Source organism: Chrysochloris asiatica, unplaced genomic scaffold (genome assembly GCF_000296735.1).
Source record: "Chrysochloris asiatica unplaced genomic scaffold, ChrAsi1.0 scaffold00115, whole genome shotgun sequence".
In the NCBI taxonomy this organism is placed as follows: Eukaryota; Metazoa; Chordata; class Mammalia; order Afrosoricida; family Chrysochloridae; genus Chrysochloris; species Chrysochloris asiatica.
In genome coordinates, this window is record NW_006408633.1 from 10423321 (window position 1) to 10435841 (window position 12521).

The window sequence follows — 12521 nt, forward strand, 5'->3', positions numbered from 1 at the left end:
AGGGCATGGAGGAAGGTAGAATCTCCACTGAGTAGTATCCAATCTGTCTGGACAGGGCTGATGAAAGGAGATGGGGATAGGTCTCCTGTGATACAATAGTGAATAATTGTTATCAGGACTGATTGTGAGGGTTGGAAATGTAAAGGTAGATGTTTTGTAGCAAAATGAGGGGAGTGATTGACTTGCAGTCTAGGAGCAGATGTCCCTGGAACCATCAAGGGAGAAGAACAGAGTGCGGACCCTACCCAGCAAGCAGTGATGCCAGAGATGGAGGCAGACAAAATGTTGTGGAGAGTTGGAGCAGCTGGGGACTTTAGACCCAGAGAAGGCAAGGGGCTGTGTGCTGATGACGGGGGGCAAGCTTGCAGGGTATATACCCTTTGGTTGGTTGATGATGCATAGAGGGGATTGTAACCATGGCAATGAAACGACATACAATAGGATGAATCTAAAGCTAATGTTCTCCCATAGACTATCAAATAATTCATAGACCTTCAATTGTTCATATGCAAGTTCATGTTGAAGCTGAAGAAAGTTAAAATAAGTTACAGCAGTCAAAATATGACTTTGAATATAGCCCACCTGAATTTAGAGATGATCTCATAAACAGATATGACACATTGAACATCAATGACCAGACACGTTGTGGGATGACATCAAGAATATTATACATGAAGAATTGCTTTCTTCATGTATAATATTCTTGATGTCATCCCACAACGTGTCTGGTGAACAATTGAAGGTCTATTTAAAAGATAGGTCATTAAAAAGATAGGAAAGAAAGAAAAGAACAAAGTGGATGTCAGAAGAAACTCTGAAACTTACTCATGAACATAGAGTAGCTAAAGCAAGTGGAAGAAATAATGAAGTAAAACAGCTAAACAGAAGATTTCAAGAAAACAAAGTATTATAGTGCAATGTGTAAAACCCTGAAGTTCGAAACCAAAAGGGAAGCGTACACTCTTCAACGGAAGAAAAATCCAAGCCTTGACTTGCAATATTAAAGGATTCTCTGAGCAAAATATTGAATACTTGAGGAAGCGTCAAAAGAAGATGGAAGGAATATGAGACGGGGGGAAAAAGGACCCAGAAACCAGGATTAAACATGGGCCACTTGCTGACTGAAATTTTGTGACTGAAATTCTGAGAACTGTTGAAGCCTGCTCAGCTCTTTGCTTGAGCAATTGTAAAGACTCACAGGACATGCCCTGGGTGCATTGCTGAGTAGATACTCCCATTAAGAAAGACCACACATAAAAATTCCATATTTTATGGGACTTGCCTTTAAGAAAAACCACTGTTAAAAATTCTGTACTCTTACTTCCTTGTGAGATACTTTACAGGTCAGACTGGTTTACCTAGTGCCCTAGGCATAACTTTAAAGGAAAAACTTCAACTGAGGCAAAGCAGAATATCAGCCCCCTGGACGAGTCTGAATTAGAGTCTTGATGACCCGTGCATGCTTGACATCCCAGAATAATTTCCATCCGCTGCTACCAGAGGACTTTGCCATGGAATCCATCCTGAAGACATGCTGCACATGCACTTAATTAGCATGGCCCCTCCTAAGTGGGCCATTTTCTTGAAATCCCCACCTCTCTATAAATAAGCCTGGTGGGATCTTTTCCCTGCCCCAAACCTTTTAAATTGCATCAAAGCCTTTGTTGGGGAGACACGGGTTAAGTGTTTCATTAAGTTCTCCGGGTCTCGGCTTGCAAGCCTCTTTCCTTTACTAGTATGGAAACTCTGCCTCACCTGGCTATTCCTAATCAGTAAAAGGCAACACCCCTCTCTTGAAGGGCAGAGATGTGACAAGCACTCCCTGTAACACATACACAGACTCACTGTACTAAAAAGAATTGATTGGTGCTCAACCATTTCAGGAAGGAGCTCTGGTAATGTAGTGGTTATAAATCAGGGCGCTAACCTTAGGGTCAGCTGTTCAAAAGTCCCAGCTGTTCCGTGGGAGAAAGATTAGGCTTTCTACTCCTGTAAAGATTTACAGCCTCGGAAACCCTGTACAGGGTCGCTATGAGTCGTAACCAACTCCACGGCACACAGACACCACCACCACCACCTGATCAAGAATCAGTGGTCCTGAAAGAAGTACAAGCTGCACTGAAGGCATCAGGAAAAAACAAGGCTCCAGGAATTGACAGAACACCAACTGAAATGTTTCAACAAACTGATGCAGCTCTACAAACACTTCATCGCCTTTGGCAAGAAATTGGGAAGACTGGAAAGATCCATATTTGTGCTCATTCCAAAGAAAGTGGAAATCATCAAACTATATCATTAATATCATATGCAAGTAAAGTTTTGCTTAAGATCATTCAAAAATGGGTGAAGCAGTACATTGTCAGGGAACTGACAGAAATTCAAGCCAGATGCAGAAGAGGACGTGGAATGAGGACGATCACTGCTGCAGTCAGATGGATCTTGGCTGAGATCAGACAAGACCAGAAAGATGTTTACTTGTGTTTGATTGACTGTGCAAAATGCATTTGATTGTGTAGATCATAACAAAAACAATGGAAAACATTGTGAAGAACTGGTATTCTAGAACATTGAATTATGCTCCCGAGGAACCTGTATGTAGACCAAGAGGCAGTTGTTCAAACAGAACAAGGGGATACAGCATTGTATAAAATCAGGGTTATGCATCCATCATACACATTCAGTCAGTACGCTGAACAAATAATCAGAACAGTTGGACTATTTGAAGAAGAATGAGGCATCAGGATTAGAAGAAGGTTTATTAACCTATGATAAGACCCAACAAATCCCTGTTGGAAAAAGTGCAGCCAGAGTGCTCCTTGGAGGCCAGGATGGCCAAACTTCATCTCTCATGCTTTGGACATATTGTCAGGAGGGACCAGTCACTGGAGAAGGATGTCATGTTTGGTAAGGTGGATGGTCAGAGAAAAAGAGGAAGACCCCCCAAAAGATGGATTGGCCAAGTAGCAGCATCGATGGACTCAAGCATGGCAACAGTAGTGAGGTTGGCCCAGGATCAGGCAGTGTTTCGTTCTGCTGTGCATAAGGTCACTATGAGTCACTACCGACTCGATGGCACCTAACAAAAACAACAAATGATAAAACACAACCTGCTTGCTGTAAGCAAAGAGGACTTGAAGCACTTACTGATGAAGATCAAAGACTATAACCTTCAGTGTGGATTACAACTCAATATAAAGAAAACAAAAATTCTCATAACTGGACCAATAACCAACTTCATAATAAATGGTGAAAGGTTGAAATTGTCAAGGATTTCATTTTACTTGGATCCATAATCAATGTTCTGGACTGCAAAGTCAGTTTGAACAGCAAGGTTGGCAGTTCAAGCTCACCAGCCTTTCCTTGGTAACATTATACAGGGTCACTATGTGTTGGAACCAACTCAAGGGCACCCAACAACAATAACAAGAATCAACTCTCAGGAAGCAGCACTCAAGAAATCAAAGGAAGCACTGCACTGGGCAAACCTGCCTCATTAGTATAAAGAGCAAAGATGGCACTTTGAGGACTAAGGCGTGTACAAAAATCATGTGAGCACTATGTCTGACTTCCTCTGGCTTCACAAGGGGGATGGAGACTCAGACTTAAAACCAGCATAAGACCAATTCTTGTGAAGCAAAGGTCAGACATGTTTCTACCCTACAACCTTTTTTAACCCTATTTTGACACCAACCATTCTTCCTGGTGTGGCACTGTAGGTTAATGCGCTGGACTGCAAAGTCGGTTTGAACTGCAAGGTTGGGAGTTCAAGTTCACTATCTGCTCCTTGGAAACCTTATATAGGGTCACAATGGGTCAGAACTGACTCAACAGCACTTAACAACAACAACAACTATCCCTCCTACAGCACTGGTAGTGTAGTGGTTATAAGTCAGGCTGCTAACCTCAAGATCAACAGTTCAAAACTACCAGCCATTCCGTGGGAGAAAGTCGAGGCTTTCTGCTCCCATAAAGATTTACAGCTTTGGAAACCCTATGCAGGGTCGCTGTGAGTCGGAACCGACTCCACGGTACACCACCACCAGACATCACTCCCACAGCACTCTCTGCTTCACACCTGGGTTCTATAATGTATTACAATGGACACAGTGGACTTGTAACAATACTCCTGACTATGGGGTTGATTGAGGAAGCAAACAGGGGAGAAATCAGGATCTGAAACAGCTCAGGACGCTGCAGTTCTCCGGTCAGGAAGGCCTCCTTTCTGCTATACTGGAGGCATGCGTCACTCTTGTCTTTGGCCTCTCAGCCATGTGGACCCTTGGCCTCTGCCCTGCTCAGACAAGTGTTACGGTGCTCTTTTAGTCAGTCTGTAAATTATAAAGGGCATGTTCTGTAAGCCGGTCTCCTTCTGTAGATATTCTGCTGTACTCGGTCCATGGACCTAGAAGCCCACGGCTGCTCTGTCTCTCCAGGTCACCACCTTTGCCACCACCTCTCATTTCACCACCTTTCTAGGTAAGGATTTCATAGTCCACTCATGTTCTTCTTTCTTGAAGAAGAAAGAAGTCTTGGGATCATCTGTTCCTGCTTCTGAGATAGCTCCTTTTAAACCTAGCAGGATGGCAAAACTAGCCAATCCCACTGTTAGAGTCCTGGACACCCTATTTGAATGAAGACACTGGATGGTGGTGGTGGTGATGTACTATGGAGTCGGTTCCAATTCATAGTGCCCTGTACAGAGTTTCTGAGGCTGTAAATCTTTACAAGAGCAGAAAGCCTCATCTTTCTCCCATAGAACAGATGGTAGTTTCGAACTGCTGACCTTGAGGTTAGCAGCCCAATTCATAACCACTACACTACCAGAGACATTGGATAGCAAAGCCATTATCAAGTAAACTCAAGGTACCACAGTGTGTCTAACCCAAGCCATAGTATTTTCAATCATTGTATTTATATGTGAAAACTCAACAATGAATAAGGAAGACCAGAGAAGAATTGATGTATTTGAATTATGATGTTGGCAAAGAACATTGAAAGTATCATGAACTTTCCAAAGAACAAACAGATCTGTCTTGGAAGAAGTATAGCCAGACTGCCCCCTAAAATCAAGGATGGAAAGGTTTTATTTCACGTGCTTTGGACATGCTATCAGAAGGAGCCAGACACTGAAAAAGGACATAATGTTTAGTAAAGTAGAGGGTCAGGGAAAAAGAGGAAGACCCTCAATGAGATGAATTAGCACAGAGACTGTAACAATGGGTTTCAACATAATACTTGTGAGGGTGGCATAGAATTGGACAGTGTTTCATTCTGTTGGCACTATGAGTCAGAGCTGACTCTCAACAATACCCAACAGCAACATCATATGACAGACCTGGCTTTGGTTTCCAGCCAGTGTCCCTCTTGCCCAGCTACCTCTTGTCTGCCAGTGGAGACTTGCATGTTGCTAGGATGCTGCACAGATCTCCGCAGAACTTCCTGACCAAGATGAACTACAGAGAAAAGCCTGGCAATCTACTTCTAGATATCAACCAGTGAAAACCTTATGGATCCCAAAGGTCCAGTCTGCAACCAGTCATGGAGCAGGACCAGGCTCTGAGGCAAGGACAGTGAGAAGCAAAGGGATCTCAGGACATCTAAGAGGAGGTCGATATGGGAGACGAAAGGGAGAGCAAAGTTTAATATGACTCCCAGGTGCAGAGTCACCTAGTGATGATGTTAGAAACTCAAGAGCAGGAACAGAACAGACATATAGGAATATCATGCATCAAGTTTGAGCCCTGTTGAGTTTGGGAATCCTAGGTGACATCCAAGTAGTGATGCCCATAGGCACTCAGTAGAAATGTTTGCGCTAATGGTATAGATTCAAGAAAAGATGCTATAAGGCATGAGAGTGGATGAGGTCCTCCAGGCATAACAAGAAGAACAAGGGCCCAAGGATGGAACACTCAGTAACCTAGACTACCTTCCTAGCCTAGGGCTGCTGTAACAAAGCCTCACAAACTGGGTGGCTTACAACAACCAATTCATTCTTCCACAGTTAGGAATTAAAGCCCATGCTCACTCTGACAGCTCTTTGCCTTTTCTAGCTTCTTCTAACCCCTGGGATTCTTTGGCTAGTGGCAATTTAACTCCAATGTCTGCCTCTGTCTTTTTCCTCCTTTTCCTTTAAGAAAACCCAATCATATTGAATTAAGGCCCACCCTACTTCAGTATGGCCTGATACTCATGGCTAATTACATCTGCAAGGATGTTATTTCCAAATAAGATCATAGCCACACTTACTGGGAGTTAGGACTTGAACACAGTTCAGCTCATGACACCAATATTTGAAAGGGAAAGTCAAGAAACAGAACCAATGACGAAATCTGAGAAGCAACAATCGAAAGAAACCAATTGGAAACCAAAGGAAAAACCAAGAGAAAGTGCTATTGCTGTAGCCAAAGAGGAGGCGGGTATCATCAACTGTGATAAATGTCACAGAAACATCAGTTGCATGAAGACATTGGTTCCTACAATAGAATGGTCATTGGTGACCTCCGTGAGGGCAACTCCAGTGAGCAGGATCGCATGGGCTAGAATGAAAGCAGTCAGCAATGTAGATTTCTGTTAGCTGTCAAGGAGAAGGAAAGAGAGAGACAGGACAGACTGCTAGAGGAGGATAAGGGGTCAAGAGTCTTTAAAGATAGACAAGCTCTGAGATGTTTCCTAGTATTCACCATCCCCCACTTTGAAGGTTAGGTTTCTCTTCCTTTCTCTTCCACAGTGAATGTTTTCTCTGGAGATCACAGAGTAACGTGTATAATGTGGAACAAATACATTATCGTTTGAAATAGTTTAAAAATAAGGTGTTGACCCTTGAGCACCCTTCAGGTCTGGAAAGGAACTCATCCTCCTGGATCAATTTTTAGCCAATTAGTAGATAGGTTTATGGAGTATGGGCAACAGCACTGTTATGGTGTGCTCAACATGGAATGGTCAATCATTCAGGATCAAAAGGGCAACGTTTTCCTGAGGACAAAGTTGAGAAAGGCTAGGAATGCAGGTGGAAACCACAGGGAGGAAGCGGGATGACTGTTGTAGCAGGGAGGGGAGTGTAATCATTGAGATAAAACAAAGTGTAGGATTTGTTGACTATAAAGCTGATGTGATTGTTGTAGCAGGGAGGGGAGTGTAATCAATGAGATGAAACAAAGTGTAGGATTTGTTGACTGTAAAGCTGATGATCTTGTCTGTAAACCTTAACTCAATTCACAATAGAACACTTAAAAATATATAAATAAGATGTTGAGGCATGGGTATATTTAGGCAAAGGAGCAAGAAGAGCCCAGTTAAAGGCATCAGGACAGGGTGAGGAGCCAAGAATAAGGACTTCTTGGTCTGCTGCTCTTTGGCACTGACTCTCGGGGCACCTCCCCAGGTGGCTTACATGTTAGTGTAAGTGGCTTCTCAATGCCTTTGTCCATTCTCTCCTTGCTGGAGTTGCAGCCAGTGTCTCCCACCATTTGGTTTCAGTGATCAGACAGACAGCTGGAAGCATCCTTCCAGTAACAATTTGATTCCCTCTCTGTGCTGACTGGGCTTCCAGCCTGCTCCACCCCTCTGTGAAGGCTAGTCTCATGACTTTCCTCACACTCTCTCGTACCCGCTCTTCACCAAACCAAATCTACCTCCCAGATACACATTCTCATCAGAAGCCCCACCAGCACTCCTTCATGGGTTAAGTATTGGGATCATGGGTTAAGTGTTGGGCTGCTAACTGCAAGATCAGTGGTTCAAACCTGCCAGCTACTCTGGAGGAGAAAAAATGAGCTGTCTTCTCCTATAAAGGTTTACAGTCTCAGAGATGCTAAGGAGCGGTGCACCCTTGTCCATACAAGGGTCTCTGTGAGTCAGAATTGACTTGATGGCAGTGGATTTGGTATGTACTAGTCATTTTGCATTTCATGAGAAGTTACTATGAGTCATAGTCTATTAGTTCACCACCCACTAATATATCTAACCCCTAATAAGTGATCATCTAATTGCCTCATTGATGAACTCATAAGAAAATGGGAGGAACTGTCCCTAGCACCTAGTTGAGGGTTCACAGTGGAGAACCTCAGTTAAGACTGATGTTAAGTTAGGGCCCTGGTCTTCTTCATCTTCTTCCCCTCCTACCTCACCTGACATACATTCATACTTACCTAGAGCGCTGATTCTTCATGAATTCCACCAACATTTTGAAAGCACCTATTATGTGCCATGATGGTGGTGGTGGTGGTGTGCTGTGGAATCAGTTCCGACTCATAGCAATCCCACATAAGGTTTCTGAGACTGTAAATCTTCACAGGGGCAGAAAGCCTCATCTTTGTCCCTTGAAACAACTGGTAGCTTCAAACTGCTGACCTTGAGGTTCGCCTCCCAACTCGTACCCCCTGCTACTATGCTAATTAAGCTGGGAATTCAGCAATGAGCCAGGCAGCTGAGGTTGCTGCCATCATGAAGTTTATGTTCTAGTAGAGGAGACAACCAAGGCGCTCTGGTAGCGTAGTGGTTACGAATCAGGCTGCTAACCCCAAGGTCGGCAGTTTGAAACTACCAGCTATTCCATGGGAGAAAGATGAGGCTTTCTGCTCCAATAAAGATTTACAGCCTTGGAAACCCTGTGCAGGGTCACTATGAGTCGGAACCGACTGCATGGTACTTCACAACAACAGAGGAGACGACCAACAAAGAAAAACACACAGAGTTACCGCTTCAATGCAACACAGAGTGTGGAAGGGGGGGGGGGGGCGCAGCACATTTATGCTGAGACCTGAAGAGTGATAAGGAAGAAGTAAATTGCTTTCTCATAGTATTTAATGACTTCCATTCTTTAGCTTTTCGTTCAGTAAAGCCTTTATTTAAAGGGATTAATAAGGTGATGGGATCCTTGAGTGGCACACATGGGTAGTGTGCTCAGTTGCTAAGTAAAGATCAGAGCTTCATGTGCATCCAGAGACATCACTGAAGAAAGGCCTTATGATCTACTTTTGACAAAGCAGCCATTGAAACTCTGATGGAGCACAGTTCTACTCTGGCACACACGGGGCTGCCAAGAGTCAGAAGCAACTCCACAGCAACCTTTTTTTTAAAAGGACATATTGTGTCGTGTAGGTAAGTGCCCTAGGGGCCACTGGAAAAATATAATGAAAGTCACTCGATAAAAAGATTCCTGACAGCACCCAGCTGATGGTGGGGTGGTGTCTTTTGCAGGTGAGCCGACCTCATCCCAGCGACCACCCTCTCCTGATCCTCTTCATGGTGGGCGGAATCACAGTCTCCGAAGCCAAACTGGTCAAAGACCTTGTGCCTTCTCTGAAGCCAGGAACCCAGGTACAGAGTCCTCAGTGATGTGATCGAGAGTCTTAAGCAACAACAGGAGTGAGGTTGGGCAAGGGCCTTAACTTGGGATTCCAGTGTTCCTTTCCTACTGGGTTTGGCCATCTCCATCCTGCGTCCCTCTCTCCCTCCCTGCCATTCCCCTGGGGCCCCTGGTTAGCATCCACACCTAGCCCCTCACTGCTTGGGAAAGCCCATCAGTAAGCAAATCTACCCAACAGAGAAACTGAGTTATTTACAAAATAAATGGCTCTCCAAATGTGAGGGGTGGGGAGTCAGTGGAGGGCAAGGGAGAAACTTCTCCTTGGGAAGCCCTCTCTGGCCTCTGGCTGCACAGTGTGAGCTAAGGTGCGATTACCCCCATTCCATACTCCTTCAGGGCAGATAGTCCCTGATGTCTAATCAGGGCTTAATTACTGTTTCCACTGCTTAAAGGGGTCCTGGTGATGGGGCGTTTCAGTGTTTGGCTTCTAACGCAAAGATGGGCAGTTTGAACCCACCAGCCAACTTCTCTACAGGAGACAGATGTGGCAGTCTACCTCTGTCAAGATGTACGGCCTTGGACATGCTCTAGAGCAGTTCATCTCTGTTCTGTAGGACCACCATTAGTCAGAACCAATAGGACAGAAATGGGTCTGATTTGGGCCTGGCTTCACTGCTTTTCAGGCTCCAGGTAAGTGCCTGAGGGGTGGCTCCAAGGGCCACCGCCCAACACAGAGCCCAAGAAGGAATTTGGGAAAGGAAACAGACAAGACAATGCCTAGTCTGTTTCCTCTAAAATCTCCTGCCCAGTCCAATCTCACTGCCCAACCAAAAAAGCTAGTCCTATGGCCCTGTAACTAAAAGTTCCTTTTAGTCTGACATCTCTGAGTTCAAATCCCACCTCTCTGCCTCTTACAAATCAAGTGATCTGAGAGGGGGTTTCCACAAAAACCTTTTACCTCTCTAAGCCTCGATTTTCTCACTTAGAAATGAGACTGAGGTGTGTGAATCTTAAGTCAGATAAGGAGAATGTGCTTATGTCTGGCACACAGCCCTCAATAGAGGGTGGTGGTGGTGGTGGCTATGTGCTGTGGAGTCGGTTTCAACTCATAGCCACCCTGTATAGGGTTTCCAAGGCTGTAAATCTTTACAGGAGAAGAAAGCCTCATCTTTCTTCCACGGAACGGCTGGTAGTTTCAAACTGCTGACTTTGAGATTAGCAGCCCGACTCATAACCACTATGCTTACCAGAGCTCCTTCAACAGAGGATGTTGTTGTTAAGTGCCGTCGTATCAGTTCTGACCCATAGCCACCCTGTATAGGGTTTCCGAGGAGCAGCTGGTGAGCTTGAACTGCCAACCTTGAACTTCAAATGGCTTTGCAGTCTGGTGAATTAACCCACAGCGCCACACCAGGACTCCTCAACAGAGGATTGTTGTTGTTATGTGCTGTGGAGTCGGTTCTGACTCATAGCGACCCTGAACAGGGTTTCCGAGGCTATAAATCTTTACGGGAGCAGAAAGCCTCATCTTTCTCCCGTGGAACAGCTGGTAGTTTCAAACTGCTGACCTTGCGGTTCGCAGCCCAATTCGTAACCACTACGCTACCAGAGCTCCTTTCAACAGAGGATAGTGGTAATTATATATACATTCCACACATGGAGCTGCCATGAGTTGGTATTGACTCAATGGAACTAGTTTACTGGATGATGCTGACCAGGTTTCAGTGGAACTTCCAGACTAGGATAGACTTAGAAGAAAGGTCTCATGATCTACTTTCAATCACTACAACACATGGCACAGGACTGAGTAGTGTCTCATTTTGTTGTGCATAGGATCACCATGAGTTTGGGGCGGACTCAATGGCAGCAAACAACATAGTTATCATTAACCATTTGTGAGAACTGAGGCTCTTGGCACAAGGCAGCAGATGTCCCATGAGAGAGACACCGGGGAATGAAAGGTCCCTGCCTAGAGCAGTTCCAATCTGACTGAGGAAGCAGAAACTATGACTCAGTAAGACTTAAAGTCCTTGCCAAAAGCAGAGTCTGAGACAGAGAAGTGATGGGAGGAAGTTTATATGGGAGATGACCCCAAGAAGCAGAGATGAGGGAGGAGGGAAACGGAGGCGTCTTAAGGGCATTTTTCCAGCTTAAGGGCACTTAACTACCTTGACTATGGTCTCTCACCTAGAACTTCTTTCTCTTTAGTATTGAGATAATTTGCTACAAAAGACCTCTTTAAAAGCAAAGACTAAGGTGAGCCTGACCCAAGCCAGAGTATTTTCAATCACCTCATTTGCATCTGAACACTAGACAATGACAAGGGAAGAACAAAGAAGAACTGATGCCTTTAATTATGGTGTTGATGAAGAATATTAAATAAACCATGGACTGTAAGAAGAATCGAAGAATAAGAGTTGAAATGTTCCTGAGAAGTAAGGATGAGAAACTTCATCTCTTACACTTTAGACATGTTGTCAGAAGAAACCTGTCATGGAAGAAGGACATGGAAAAGTACAGGATCAGTGAAAAAAAGGAAGGCCCTCGGTGAGACGGATTGACACAGTGGTTACAGCAATGGTCCAAACATAGCGATGATTCTAAGGATGGTGCAGGACCGAGTAGTGTTTTGGTCTGTTGTATGGACTCCTGGTTTTGGTATCTGTCCATTGTTCACTGGTCTCTCGCTGATTGCACACCTCCATTCTGGTAACTAGAGGGGATACTTGAGTGAATGGATACTCCACCCCCACCCCTAGAGGGTTCTACTACGCATGCACACAGATCTCTTCGAAATGTAAAGTGACAGTTTTGACATAAAACCAAATGGCCACTACTAGTCTGTCTGTTGTACGGTGGTAGCTTGTGAATTGCTGTGATTCTGAGGGCTATGCCACTGGTATTTTAAATAACCAGCAGGGTCACCCATGGTGGACAGGTGTCAGATGAGCTTCTAGAAAAAGACAGACTAGGAAGAAAGAGTGACAAACTATTTCTGAATCTTTAGTCACTGAAAACCTTATGAATAGCAGAGAAACACTGTCAGATAGAGGGCCAGAAAATGAGCCCCTCAGGCTGGAAGGCACTCAAAATGCAACTGGAGAAGAGATGCCTCCTTAAAGTAGAGTTGACGCAAATGGAGTTAAGCTCGTGGGAGAAAAGCCCATAGAACCTTCTTTTGCTGATGGAGCACAACTCAAAATGAAGAGAAACA

The 12521-nt window shown here is 44.5% G+C and overlaps 1 protein-coding gene across 1 annotated transcript in view; it reads left to right on the forward strand.

Moving 5' to 3' along the window:
• The window catches only part of SCFD2 (sec1 family domain containing 2), a 668469-nt gene that overhangs the window by 632212 nt on the left and 23736 nt on the right, over nucleotides 1-12521 (forward strand). Inside the window, exon 8 of the mRNA XM_006868065.1 lies at nucleotides 9199-9318. Within this exon, the coding sequence (XP_006868127.1) occupies nucleotides 9199-9318 (120 nt within the window). The remainder of the gene's footprint in view (nucleotides 1-9198; nucleotides 9319-12521) is intronic.